Source organism: Xenopus tropicalis, chromosome 2 (genome assembly GCF_000004195.4).
Source record: "Xenopus tropicalis strain Nigerian chromosome 2, UCB_Xtro_10.0, whole genome shotgun sequence".
In the NCBI taxonomy this organism is placed as follows: domain Eukaryota; kingdom Metazoa; phylum Chordata; class Amphibia; order Anura; family Pipidae; genus Xenopus; species Xenopus tropicalis.
The window spans coordinates 74,853,271-74,868,473 of record NC_030678.2 but is presented as its reverse complement, the minus strand read 5'-3'; the positions used below and the strand labels follow the sequence as shown (position 1 = coordinate 74,868,473).

The 15,203-nt window shown below is 38.7% G+C and overlaps 1 protein-coding gene across 5 annotated transcripts in view; it reads right to left on the bottom strand.

The window, feature by feature from the left end:
- Positions 1-1,796: 1,796 nt before the first annotated feature.
- Positions 1,797-15,203, bottom strand: part of synrg (synergin, gamma) — a 43,968-nt gene continuing 30,561 nt past the window's right edge. For 4 of the 5 annotated variants that reach the window (XM_002939639.5, XM_018091503.2, XM_012970285.2 and 1 more), the window contains exons 15-19: positions 14,991-15,087; positions 14,098-14,246; positions 12,253-12,363; positions 9,568-9,603; positions 1,797-4,490 (exon numbers count right to left, since the gene is read on the bottom strand). In XM_002939639.5, coding sequence (XP_002939685.2) covers positions 4,359-4,490; positions 9,568-9,603; positions 12,253-12,363; positions 14,098-14,246; positions 14,991-15,087 — 525 coding nt within the window. In that variant the 3' untranslated portion in view covers positions 1,797-4,358. The remainder of the gene's footprint in view (positions 4,491-9,567; positions 9,604-12,252; positions 12,364-14,097; positions 14,247-14,990; positions 15,088-15,203) is intronic. The other variant, XM_004910648.4, reaches the window with a different exon arrangement.

Sequence of the window (15,203 nt, the reverse complement as noted above, 5' to 3'; positions counted from 1 at the left end):
AGTGTAGTCAATATGCAGTATGACATTATAATAAATCAGAATTTTGGTGGCACCTTGTGTGATAAATTATCATATTTTGAAAATATTTTTTAGGTGGATCACACTGGCCTAACACAGGGGCGCTGCTGCCATGAGGCAGGTTGAGAAACTTGCCTCAGGCAGCAGCACCCCTGGATTTAGCAGGGTCAGGAAAAAAGCTGCTTCTGGTAACTGAAATTCTGATTCAGAAATCAAAATTCAGCTGTTTTAGCGCAAAGAGCTCTGTTGTACTCTCTGCACTAGCAATGCGCCACCCCCCTTGGCCCCTGCCAATGCAACAAACCTAAGCAAGAAAAGGGGGGCAGCATATTCCCTAGACTGCCTCAGGGCCTACATTGCAGTCTATAGTCAACTGTACTTTCTCAGCACAAGTGGGGGGGTGGGATGTGTACATTGCAGATGCAGCTGTTCTACACAACCCAGAAAGCAGTTACAGTGGAAAACATATAATTACAGTATAAACATATAATTACAGTAAACAAGTAACAAAGAAATTAGGATGGTTTAAAAAATTAGAATTTATAGCCAAGGGTTGTTGCATATACCTGGAAACATTTTTCTACCTGAGGCCAATACGTCTGGCTAAAGAAAAAAAAATATCCGGCCAACCACTGGTAGATAATACAAACTGCTGTATCTATTTGAATTGTAGCATTTTGTGTAGTTGGAGCTACATCAGCAAGCACAGAGCTGGAACCCATGCCGGCTGAAAATAACTACAAAGTCAGACTAGCTTCGAACCAGGTGACTGGCCTTTGCTCTAAAAAATAGCTGTTCCTTTTCTTGTCGTTATCATATTGGGGAAATGTTGTTAAGCTTCTGTCCTGGTTTCCTGCCTTACTCTTTTCATCATTCTTTGAAGTCACCTATCACCCCATGAAATTAGTCTAAACCCTCTTCTGTCCAAAATAAACTTAACATGCTAATGCACCAAAATCAGTCAAACCTCGGTTCCTATGTTATTTCAGAATCCTCAATCATAGGTGACAAGTTGCCATATTGGCAATTTTTTTTTATTGTCCCTCAATCTTATGTATGAGCCAGAAAGAAGGACCTGATGCACATGCCCAAGTACAGTGCAGTATGGGAAGTGATTGCTGTGCCAGACAGTATATGATCTGTGACTTTTAAATAAGTTTAGAACAGGCACAACAAAAAAGGGCTTTTATTATTTGGTTGACAGGTCCCCTTTCTGTAACTGGTATTAATTACAGGTATGGGATCCTCTTACCTGGAAACCTATTATCCAGAAAGCTCCAAATTACAGAAAGGCCAACTCCCATAGACTCCAACAGTTTTCCTTTTCCTCTGTAATAATAAAACAGGACTGTTTGCTTGATCCCAACTACGATATAGTTATACATAGTTACATTGGGTTGAAAAAAGACCAGAGTCCATCAAGTTCAACCCTTCCAAGTAAACCCAGCACCCACAAACCTATACTGACCTATCTATACACTCACATACATAAACTATATATACAAACATTAATACTAACCGTAGATTTTGGTATCACAATAGCCTTGGATACTATGCTTGTTCAAGAACTCATCCAGGCCCCTCTTATAGGCATTAACAGAATCTGCCATTACCACATCACTAGGAACAACCTCACTGCCTCACTGTGAAAAACCACTTACGTGGCTTCAAATGAAAGTTCCGTTCCTCCAATTTAAAGAGGTGGCTAACAGGTCCCATACGTGTAGTACCAAAAAAAAAAAAAAAGAAGGAAATTTGAAATGACTGCACAGAAGCAATTTTCCTAAGAGTTATAACCTTTTTATTAAAAGGCTGAGAAACATTTAACAACATGCAAATACCAAAACAAGAAAATAACAAGCATCCACACACAAAACCTAATACTACAACAGTTAACAACAATTCAACATAAATAGTCTAAAAGGTTTCACAAACACATCACGCCGAGCAGGAAAGGCAACACAAAGCAAACACCTAAAATAAATCTGGAGAAAAACATTAAAATTTATTAGCTCCAATAGAACTTTTTTTTTTTTTTAAATCTGCTTCAGAAAATTAATTTTAGTCTTATAAATTAAATTATTCCGTATTTACCACTGCATTTTCTGAGTGAAGCTCAAATGATATAGTTTATGGAATGTGACATCCAGCATTTAAACCGAATTAGCTTTGACATGATTAACAACTTGAGCATTCGTGCACCGAACATGTACAGAACGTGTGCCTCGTAGTGCATAATTACTCTGGTTGCACAGGTCACAGCAAGGAAATACTCATAGTTTACAATGAAAAGATTGATACATCAAATGCAAACAACTGAAACTTCTTTACACAAGTGACACCTTTTTCCAACCCCCCTTGAAGAGTGATTTCCGATTCTAAATGGGTTAAGAAACTCAACAAGAACAGGACTCAAAATATTAATAAAAGACTTAAAATTACTGAGGGGGTGCCACTTTGTTAAGTTCCCCTCTGTGTTCCTCTTCTCCAAACAATGCACAGGCCCAAGGGTACTTTATTTTAAACATCACACTGCCATGTTCTTCATCTTTCCCAAGCATCCCCTGTGCCTATTGAAGCTGGACGCATGCGCAGTATAGAAATCACTGATGACATTCTGTACTGTTATACACTCACACAGGGAGAGGCAAGGAATGCCTGAGAAAACAAGAAAGTACTCTGGGTCCATGAATTTTTTGAGGAAGAGGAGTGGAGTGTTGGTCTGTGGTTTACCAATAAGAATCACTGGGGAAGGAGTTACTTTACTTCCCATACTTGTGTATGAACAATTAAAAAGAGGTACGGACAACAGCATATTGTTAAATACAAGAAACATCCTAAATCAAGTTTAGAACACTTACAGGACACAAGTTGGTAATTTACATTTTTATATTACAGTTTGTGTTGATAGTTTCTAACCAGGTCAAATACATTTGGGGCAAAATTTCTGTGGCCAACTTTAAGCTTAGAACACGAGGAGGAGTGCTATGTGCTTAAACCATTTCAGTGCTCCTTTCATAAAACAAAACTAGGAATAAAAAAAGCTCACGTTGATGCCTTTGGGCCTGTAAGCACACAGAGTAGAAACTTTCCTTGGATTACATGTGTGTGTGTCCATATATCAGTATTTGATCTTGATTATTTTTTTTCTTGTGGCTTTGTATTTTCTAGGTAAGAAAATGTGTATCTGTATGGATACAATTGCTTCTGTATGCGTGTGGGCCCAGGCCATGCATTACATTTTTCTCCAGTGTATTTGCAATTTACATGTTTATTTCTGACAGCTACATCTGAACTTTCATAGAAAAGCAATATGTGGTTACATGTTAGTATTTCTCTTTCTATATATATAGATGCAACAAACACAAGCATTCACAGGACTTTGAGAGTTATGATCAAAAAAAGGATAAATATTACCAAAAAGTTTCCTTACATGGTTTTTTATTGATCCAACGTTTCAGTTCCTTACAGGAACTTTTGTCAGGGAGACAGACACAGAATGTGTACAAACACTTTAAAGGCGCAGAGTGGCGCCACAATGTGTTTGTCTCCCTGACGAAAGTTCCTGTAAGGAACTGAAACGTTGGATCAATAAAAAACCATATAAGGAAACTTTTTGGTAATATTTATCCTTTTTTTTTTTATCATAGCTCTCAAAGTCCTGTGAATGCTTGTGTTTGTTGCATCTATATTTTGATTTTCTGCAGTAGCACCCAGGCTTCAACCCCCACTCTGTGGTGTGCTATATTATATATATCCAGCTGTCACAGGGTAAGTGCTGAGGTCAGGGGTATCTCCTCAGGCAGTAAATGTTGACACAGTAGGAATTTCTTATGTTTTTCAAAGCTTTCAAAATACCTTAGTTTTACATCTTACTGATTCTGTGGACAGCAATTTACCACTTTACATTATTAAACCGTGTAATGCTCTAAACAGGTCTTTCTGGTTTTTCTGAACATGCTGTCAATAAATTAAAAAACAAAATTCAATTAAAAATGCTGTATGTTGTTGCTGTCAAATTCTCCCATCCATTTACTTCCTCCAGGGGGAAAAAACTAACAATAAAAGAATGTCCAAATACTTTCATAAGCTGTAACTGTTGTTCTTTCATTCATAATTTCACTAAATAGGAGTTGCTGTGATATTTACAATAAAAGGAATGTACAGCAGGGCACGGAATGGCAGTGATTAGTGCAATATTTGCTTCATTTTAACTGTAAGCATCTCTCTATTTCCTGACTTTCATCATGGTAAATCCGAGAATAAAGGTTTATGAAGAGCAGTCATTTATGAATACAGTAATCTGTGTATGGTAGTTCCAGTATAAATCCTGTGTATTCCTATAATAGGTCTGGCAGGAGGAGTCCGGGTGGTTTGGGCTGTACACAGTTGATCCAGAAATTTGCACAGCTGGCATGGTACTGGTGCCCACCATAGGAAAGCTTAAAGTTATCGTTTTTTGAGTTAAATGCCTAGGACAAAAAAAAAAAAGAAAACAGCAATCAAAAAAATATCCTACTCAAGATATGCCATATATACCCGTTAAGGCTGAAAATGACAATAAAATGCAATCGTATTTCTTGGATAACTACTGAAACTTTTTTTTTTTTTGGCTTGGCGTTGTAGTTTTAGCAATTAAGACCTTGTACTCATTGAAAAACAAGCAGGTATGGGATCTATTATCTGAAAACCCGTTATCCAGAAAGTTACAAATTACAGGAAGGCCATCTCCCATAGACTCCATTATAAGCAAATAATCATATTTTTTGTTTTAAATGATTTTCCTTTTACTTGACCTCTGCTGAGATATAATTAACTCTGTTGGCTTTAATTAATATTTAAATGTTTTTTTTTGGTAGACTAAAGGTATGGAGATCTAAACTATGGAAAGAGCCCTTATCTGGAAAACCCCAGGTCCCAAGGATATACTTTTTTTTCTCTTCTGGTGAATCTTTACCACTGTTTATACTGTTCTTGTGACATTGCCTAATATTAAAACAAGAACCTTATATAAAGTTCCTATGGAGTTTCCTAATAGTAAAACACTGAAATGTTGCCTGGATATGATCCAATACTCCAATGAAGAGTGACAGTAAGATTCAGCAATGGACAAAGGTGGTATCAAAGAGAAAATTTCTTCCCCTTTACAGGAAGTTGTTAAGGAAGCATCAGCAGCCAATATAGCACTGCGTATACCAACATTGTGATAGAAGAAAGTTTTCCTAACGCAGAATGTATGAGTGATTCTTTTTAGTCATTTCAGGAGAGTAAACATCACACCAACATATTTTTTAATACATTATACAATAAGCTACATATATAAATACAATAAGCTCCTGTTGCACTGAATGAATATATATATATATATATATATATATATATATATATAGTCTATTAGGAGCTGGCACTCACGTTTAAGAAAACTCTGGATGCCTGGGTGCAGTGTTAACAATTCAGAAGACATGTCACAGGAAAAATACCGCACTCACAGGTCTTAGTAGAGGAAAACGATGATTTATTTTCACAGCATACAACTGACGTTTCGGCTGCTTCCACAGCCTTTCTCAAAGTGAACACCAAGTAAAACCACCCACCATTTAAACCTACTATGGCGCCAAAACCACCTGATGACGTCATACAGCCCAAGACTATTGCTCCCCCACCATATACAGTAAAATAAAATCAAACAGCACATACACAAAATAGAACATACTAATAAATTATAGGGATAAGAACAAATAGTAAGAAAACGGAAAATTAGTAGAGTTACCCACCAGACATGTGTGGAAAGTGAAGGAGAGGATCCGCAGTGTAGCACGTAACCTACGCAGGCTGAACTGTAATTCTCCATAATGGAGTCATGTGACTGTTAATAAAGATCGTGGAGCCGTTATAGTAATAAGGGGCGCAAATAATGCCTGAATCGCCATCCTCCGGTCGCGTCAAGCTGAGCCACCCCTGGTTAATGTGCACATTTCGTGCTATGTAGCGGTGGACCTCGTATCGGCCGCTCTGGTGTTGGGCTACGTAAACGTTACTATGGTAACGAGGACGCGTATCGTCCTTCCCGGGTTATGCCCGGCTCTTAAATAAAAATGAAGGTATCATTAGGTACCCATAGAGGCTGTGCGGGCCATCGCCCCCAGGGCCTTATGAGTTCCTATCCCCTGCTAATGTAGAAGGTCCACCGCTACATAGCATGAAATGTGCACATTAACCAGGGGTGGCTCAGCTTGACGCGACCGGAGGATGGCGATTCAGGCATTATTTGCGCCCCTTATTACTATAACCGCTCCACAATCTTTATTAACAGTCACATGACTCCATTATGGAGAATTACAGTTCAGCCTGCGTAGGTTACGTGCTACACTGCGGATCCTCTCCTTCACTTTCCACACTTGTCTGGTGGGTAACTCTTTACTAATTTTCCGTTTTCTTACTATTTGTTCTTATCCCTATAATTTATTAGTATGTTCTATTTTGTGTATGTGCTGTTTGATTTTATTTTACTGTATATGGTGGGGGAGCAATAGTCTTGGGCTGTATGACGTCATCAGGTGGTTTTGGCGCCATAGTAGGTTTAAATGGTGGGTGGTTTTACTTGGTGTTCACTTTGAGAAAGGCTGTGGAAGCAGCCGAAACGTCAGTTGTATGCTGTGAAACTAAATCATTGTTTTCCTCTACGAAGACCTGTGAGTGCGGTATTTTTCCTGTGACATTATATATATATATATATATATATATACACACACACACCATATTTTTCGCCGTATAAGACGCACTTTTTCTTCCCCAAAACTGGGGGGGAAAAGTTGGTGCGTCTTATACGACAAACTAGACCAGGGCCACCATCAGGGGGGCACAGGGGGTACGAACGTCCCGGTTCCGGGGGTTTTTAGCTTTAAAGGGGGCCCGGCCGCGCTAGAGTTTCCTTAGCTCGGGCTCCCATTAATCAAGCCCGGGCCCAATCTTTAGTTGCGTCTTCCTCTATGTGCCGCGGCTCTCTGCTACATCCTCACTTTTATAAGGTTGCGCCCGTGCGTACTGACGTCACACGCACAGGGCGCAACCTTATAAAAGCACAGAAGCAGCTGGAAGCCGCGGCACAGAGAGGAAGACATCACGGGAGCCAGAGGCCGCTGGGGGGAGGTTAGGGGGGAAATGGAAGGTGCTTGGGGGCCCTGAGGAAAGCTGAAGAATGCTGGGGGTGCCGTGGGGGAGCTGGAGGATGCTTGGAGGCCCTGGAGGAAGCTGAAGGATACTTGGGGGGGGGGGCCCTGGGGGAAGCTGAAGGATACTTGGGGGGGGCCTGGGGGAAGCTGAAGGATGCTTGGGGGGCCCTGGGGGAAGCTGAAGGATACTTGGGGGGGCCCTGGGGGAAGCCTCATTATGTGCGAGCCCAGAGACAATTAACTTTATACAGTTGATATAAAATAATTTACTACAGTATTTGGTTCAGAATCTTTTTTTTCTCGATTTTCCTCCTTTAAAATTGGGTGCGTCTTATATTCTGGAGCGTCTTATAGGGCGAAAAATACGGTATATATATTATATATATATAATATATATATATAGCAGTGAAGAGATCCGCACTCACAGGTCTTATAGAATTAATCTGGTGTTTATTGAGAAGACTTCTCAATAAACACCAGATTAATTCTATGAGACCTGTGAGTGCGGATCTCTTCACTGCTGTATCTAATTCTTCACTTGGACCTGCACCCAGGCTATTGTGACCCGATTGACGTGAGTGCCGGCTCTCTCCTGATGTATATATATATATATATATATATATATGTATATATATATATATATATATGTATGTGTGTATATATATATATATATATATATATATATATATATATATATATATATATATATATATATATATATATGTATATATATATATATATGTATATATATATATATATGTATATATATATATATGTATATATATATATATATATATATATATATATATGTATATATATATATATATGTATATATATATATATATATATGTATATATATATATATATATATATATATATATATATATATATATGGGTGTGTGTATATTAGTGATGTGCGGGTCGACTATTTGCCGTCCCATACCCGCCCCTTCCCCACCCGGCCCATGGCTTCGTGTCTGAACCCTCCCTGCCTATGACATCACTGAGGAGGCGGGGCAGGCAGAACAGCTCAACCTGCAACCCGCTTTTGATGTTGTTGTTGTTGTTGTCGAGGTCACTAAAGCCAAAGCACTAAAATGGCCATAAAATCAATTAAGGACAAAACATATGCTTGCTGTGGTTTCCTGTTAAGTTGCCCAAAAGAAGAAACATGGCAACTTATCATTGCACAAGACAAATAAATACATTTCAAAAACAACTTGCAGAAATGCAGAATTTATGTTCATCAGTTGACAGTTGCAAGTAGAAAATATGCAGAAAAAGAATGTTATGTGCCAACAATAATCTATCATACCATGCTTTCCATGTATGTATGTTGCAAATATTTTCCCTATAAAGCCTAACCAAAGTCACGAAGCCAAAACGGCTGCTCACATCAGTTAGCCAGATTCAAGAACAATGGTTTTGGCTTACACTTGCTATCTGTTTAGCCCCATAGGTGACTAATGGTTGTAACTGAATGAAGGATATTTAATTGTCCATAGCCTAAGGAGACTACAGGAGCTATTTACAAACCTAGGGACTCAAGTGCAAAAGCACACACCTTAGTGCTCACTCACAGAGCATTTGTGCCCCTGGGGTTGCTGTTCTCTGCCCTGAGATTAAAAATCCTATGCTCAGTGCAGAGAGTATGGTGCCTTGTGACAGGCGGTTAGGACAGGGCTCTGATGTGGGCTGCGCCTCCTGCCACTCCCTTCCACGTGCGTCTAAATTACACTCAAGGCAAAAGGTGGGGCAGCTATGCCCTTGCCCCCCCCCCTTCCCCTGCGCCTCACTAATACAAAGCATAATGCAACACACACAATAGTGCATTGCAAATGATCCCTTAGAAGAGGAGAGAAAGAAGTGATTAATATTACATTGCTCATCATTTATAAACCTTGTGCTATGAAAAGACTTAATAGTTTCTCATTATATTTGCTGTTGGCTGTTGCTGTTAACCACTCCTGTTGAATACAGAATTGCTACTACTACATGGAGTGGACATGAGTGTCTTCTGTAAAAATAGAGCTCAGTGCTAGATGTCTAAATAGCACAATATCTGTAAATGCCTAAAGTATATCCTTAAAGAAATACCAACAAAAGTCAATTAACAGGATATATATATCAGAAATATTTATATTTATGTCCCACATTTGCCATATTTCAATCACATACAGCAGGCAAGAAAGAAAATGATTATCGAAGGACCCAACATACCAGAATTTATGAACAAAAGCGCATAATTATTAGCCAATAAAACATAATAATATTTTACGTGAAATTAGAGAAAAGTGTTAAAAATGAAGACTTAAAAGTAAGCTACATGGGCAGGGCAAGTGGTATACTTAAGGTCTGTTATTATGGGGTGTCATACTTTTCTAGGATGTTCCAGAGCAGGTTTCTCTTCTTTCTGAAAATGTTTAAGATAACAGAATAAACATATTTACCTGGACAAAGTAAATCCTTGAGCTGTTACCTAAGAACTGTGACAGCAGTGAAGGGTATACAAAAGAAGTATAACAAAAAGCAACAGGGCTCATTTACAAACAGCAATGGACAGCGTATATTTACGCAATTCATCACTCAATCCTATACTTCCACATGGTTGACAATTAGTCCACCCTGTCACTTCTGATGAATGGTACACATCTGTGGCTATTGATACTGAGTAATTCTGGAGCTACCACCACCCTGGACCTAGCGGTAGTTCCAGGGTTCCCATAGCAAGTTGCATCACTAGGAGCCAAATGAATCAGCTGCAAATGCCATTTTGAATGCATGTCCCAGAATTGATACAACCCCAACTCTGGAAATGCAACTGCCCCCAGTTTGCATCCATGAGGTGCATCAGGCATAACTACTCTAGAATTCTGGAGAAAAAAAAAATGGGTAAATGTGTAATGGGTAAAAATTATGGCAATCTGCATCACAAATTGCACTTCGAACACTGCATTTGTGTTTATATATTACCCCTAATATGCTTAAAATAATTGTTATTCAGTAATTTAGTGTATCAGTTTCTGATCTTTGCCATTCTCTACAAACAAGATATCAATATTTTGAAGAACAAAAACAAAATGAACTAAAAAGTTTGTGGTACTTGAATAGTTAAAAATAAACAAACAAAAATACAACTACCAACAGCTCAAGTCTAAGGAAGCACATTGCAAAAATGCACTACACATTGCCCAACAGCTTTATACCACTGTGGTGCAGGGCTTCAATGTCAAGAACCATTGCAATTCTATTTATAGGTGGAAAAATAATGATTCAGAGGCTAACCTTTTAAAAAAATTCCTGCAAAGGAAAGCCATCTATTGGTAGACTCTACAAAATACATTTCACACTCTCCCCCTGACTCTAGGGCAAATAAAGAAAGAAAAAAAAGCAGACCAAGGTATAGTCTTAGGTATGCATCGGTGATTTAATGTGAGCTGACAGACTTTCAAGCACAGTAAAATATGAATCCCTTGTTACCTTATAAATTAAACACAATGCTACTCTCCCTCTGAAGTTTCCCTTATGGCACATAATTAGGCAATATTTAATTTTCCCAAAGCATACTATTTTAAACCAAGTTTAAAATCAGCCCGTGTGATCAGGATCAGAGTGATCAAGTGGTTAGCAAAGCTCGCCATCTTGTGGTTGATGTTTACCATATGTACTATTCATTTTTGGGGGTTCCTTCTTTTCCTATGTCAAAGAGACTTAAGAAACCAGATAAGAATAATAAATAGCTTTCTTCTGTTTATTCCTGAAAAGATATCACGGGCACCATCATGTTACATATTTACATAGGGTTGAAAATAGACCAGAGTCCATCAAGTTCAACCCTTCCAAGTAAACCCAGCACACACAAACCTATACTTACCTATCTATACACACACATGCATAAACTATATATACTAACATCAAATGTGCAGTTGTAGTTGCTCTGTACCTGTCTCCAGTCAACCAAACATTCATACAGTCAAACAAATCCTTCATTCATTTGATATGTGCCTGTCTTACCAAGTACAGATGTTTATTAATATAAAATTAAGGTATGGGATCAGTTATCTGTAAACCAATTATCCAGAAAGTTCCAAATTACGATTACGGGAAGGCCAACTCCCATACACTCCATTTTAATCAAATAATTCAGATTTTTAAAAATGATTTTCTCTGTTAGAATAAAACAGAAGCTTGTACTTTACCCCAACTAAGATATAATTAGTCCTTATAGAAGGCAAAACAATCCTTGAAATTATTTTTTTTGTAGGCTTGGAGGTATGGAGATCTTAACTGTGGAACAACCCCATGTCCTGAGCATTATGGTTAATAGGTCCTATTAACCATAATGTTACAGCATTGTATTGGAGACTACGGGGGTTGTTTATCAAGAATGGAGTTGGCAAAAAAAAAAAGCAAAGCGGAAAATGTGTGTGAGAATTTTGTGAAACCTCAAACAGGAAAAAAGAATGAAAAGAAAGAGTCAGTGGCAATTGTTTCTGAAGGAAACTGGTAGGCTGACCACAAGTTAGTGAGAGTAAGTGAGGTTAGATATTGTATTTATTATACCATTCTAAGAAAACTGAATGAGGGTTTGTCTGACAGCTTAGAAGTCTGACATGACACAAGGGCTGTGGCTAGCTGAAAAGGGGTGTAAATGGCACTTTCCATAGGTTTTCTCATACCCTAGAATAAGAGAAACCATGTGTCTATACATGTGCTCTCCTTTACAAAGAATAATTGTGGTGGAAATTTTAACAATATAGTGTCCTGTAATACACATACAGACTTACTTTTATAAATACTGATTCAAAATTGCATGAAAAGGAAACATTAATATTCTCAATTTCTGCATTCTGGATTTAAGAATATTTCAGGCACCATAATCCCAAATTACAAGCAGTTATGCCTCTAAAGATAAACAGCTACAGCTGCAAGATATTATTCACTGAAGCTCGAAATCAGCTCCTGTACTAGTTCAACATGCCATTATTCTGACAATTTAATAGTTTTAAGCTATTGGACCAATTCTCACATAAATTACTTATATGTACTGTTTTTACCATACCTTACTGCGGGAATCTACATTTAGTAAGCACACGCCACATGCCAGCTCCTGAGCATTTTTTATTCCCGGTCGAAGCATGCAGGAGGAAAAGTCTAGAGCACTTTCATCGGGCTGTAAATATATGGAAAAGAAAAAAGCAATGTGTGACATGTGTGACGATTTTATTCTTACATGCACAATCCACACAGTCACAACCACCTTCAGCAAGGAACATGGACCAAGCAATCGTATATAATGATTAAAACAGTGATATGTAAATATTAATATTGATTTTGACTATTATAACTATGACTGACATCACTGATATTTTGTGTAATTCAGCCTACTGATTACTGCACTGACTTTAAATTTCAGTAAAAATTATACAGCATTAAGTTCATATATTTGGTAACTTAGGGGGAAATTTATCAATGCTCAAGTTTAATTTTTTTCCCTCTAAAAAAACTTGAATTTGAATTATGTTTCAAAAACGTGTATGGTATTTTGCACTTAATAAATGGTATTTATTAAGTGCAAAAAACTTGAAAACTCAAATGTAAAAATTCGCCATCTAAAAGCTTGCGAGTTTCTATAGAAGTCAATAGGTAGCGCTGACTCTGTCTGAGAGCCCAGACTCAGGCACAATACACTGAGATGGCTGGTTACACACCAATATTAAGTAACTAAAAAAAAAAAAAATTACGAAAAAAAATACTTTTGATGGTTCAAGAATAACATTTTAAATGGTAGAGTGAATTATTTGCTATGTAAACAGTCTAATTTAGAAATAAAAATGATACCATAAAAATCAAGACAGTATCCCTTTAAAGGAGAAGGAAAGGCTAAGTCACTTGGGGGTGCTAAAATGTTAAGCACCCCTAAGTGACTTTAATCGCTTACCTCATACCCCGGGCTGGTGCCCGTTAGGAGAAAACAGCACCAGCCCGGGGTACCTGGAGCAATGTGCTTCCTCCTTCCGCCTGCGTTTCGCTAAGACTAACACATAGGCGCATGCGCAGTAGAGTGAAAAGCCGACTTCTCTTCTCTGCGCGCGCTCGCAAAGCAGGAAGAAGGGAGCGCTGCAGGTACCCCGGGCTGGTGTTGTTCTCTCTGTACAGGGGCACCAGCCCGGGGTAAAAGGTATGCGATTCAAGTCACTTGGGGGTGCCTAACATTTTGGCACCCCCAAGTGACTTTGCCTTTCCTTCAAGTCTAAGTTAGAATTCATAGTATACAAGTGTTGTAGGACCACAAAATGTCACTGCTGACACCACGAGGATTCATTCAGTCTTGTCAACTGCATGTTTGCATGACATGTTCAAAGAAATAAGCATTGATGTCTATGAAATAGAAGATCTATTGTGGGCAACTAATCTCTCTGTGGGACATTACCATTAAAATTACTTCTGACTTACACAGCTCTCAACAATGCTAACCTTATATTTCAAGCCTTATCTCCAGAGACACTTACATTTTCGCCGGTGGGATGGTAGTTCGGGGAGATTAGTCGCCCGTGACAAGGGAGATTTGTCGCGGGCGACTAATCTCCCCATGTCAGAGCCCTTAGACGTTGTCTCTCTAGTAAACACCCTCACATGCACGCTGAGAGGACCACAACAGAGCAGCTCACTGCTGATAAAATTCATTACCCCATCACTGTCAGAGTTAACCATCAGATGTATATTAGAGATTTCCCTACTCTACATAGTACAAAGTTCAGATGGATCCTGCATATCCATTCTCTCAATCATAACAATAATATTAATATTTCCTTAACCTTCCCCAAACAGCTGCATATTTTTATACCTTGTGTCTCACATACCCCCCAACTCCACAAAGCCTAAATCAGGTCATTAGAAAACTTACCATTAATGATGCTAGTGACATGAATCCAATTAGGTTGTTCCAGAGTTTGTCTATTTCTTTAAGTAAGAGCTGAAGTTTCTCGCTGCACACTGCTGTAGCCTTAATGCCCAGTTCTACTCTTTTAGTAACTCGGTAGACTTCAACAACACCTTCAGGATTGTAATTAACAAACACACATTACTTTTCAATTGATTCATTCTTCAAGTAATTAGTTTAAACAACATGATTTACATAGAAGTGTCATAGGGAAGTTGGGGCATATGCATTGCCCAACACACTGCTATTTATTAAAGTAAAAAATGACTTTATGGACATATACATTTGTGCCAAATTCAGCAAGTGCTTATTTATTCTGGGGCATATCTTGTCTGATATTGAGGTTCTCTGTTACATCCTGGGGAGGGTTACTGTTTATATAGTAATCTGGTAAATGCTAAAGGTGGCCATATATGGGCCGATTCTAGCTGCCGATATCGGTCCCTTAGACTGATTCGGCAGCTAACCGTCCCGTGTAGGGGCACCAACAACGGGCCTGGCCGACCAATATCTGGCCTGAAATCGGCCAGATATCGATTAGGCAGGTTAAAAAATTTAGTCCGATCGGGGACCGCATCAGCACGTTGAGGCGGTCCCTGATCCGACTTCTCCTATACCCGTCCTTCTAATTCGACCGTTTGGCCCCATGGCCAAACGACCAAATTAGCCTGGGTTCGCCCGATAGGTGGGGGATAACGGGAGAAGATCCACTTGCTTGGCGACATCACCAAGCGAGCGGATCTGAAGGCGTATGGCCACCATAAGGGCCAAACAGAGAGTAGTAATTTCCTGACTTATCATTATCTTATTTTTGTTTTACAGAAAGGGACTGTCTGTATTCTGAAGAAGAACCATACCTAGCAGATATTCCATGCCCTGTGCAGACTGAATAACTTCTGTGCATACAGATGAGCTACTTATTCCATTGAGTGTGTCATTAGCTTTTGCGATAATCTGAAATACATAAACACATAGTGAAGGATAGTTACAGCAAAGAGATTAATTACATCTGAACCATTAATTCATAACCATGCTAATACTGTACCCTTGTTAAATGAGAATGTTAGAAA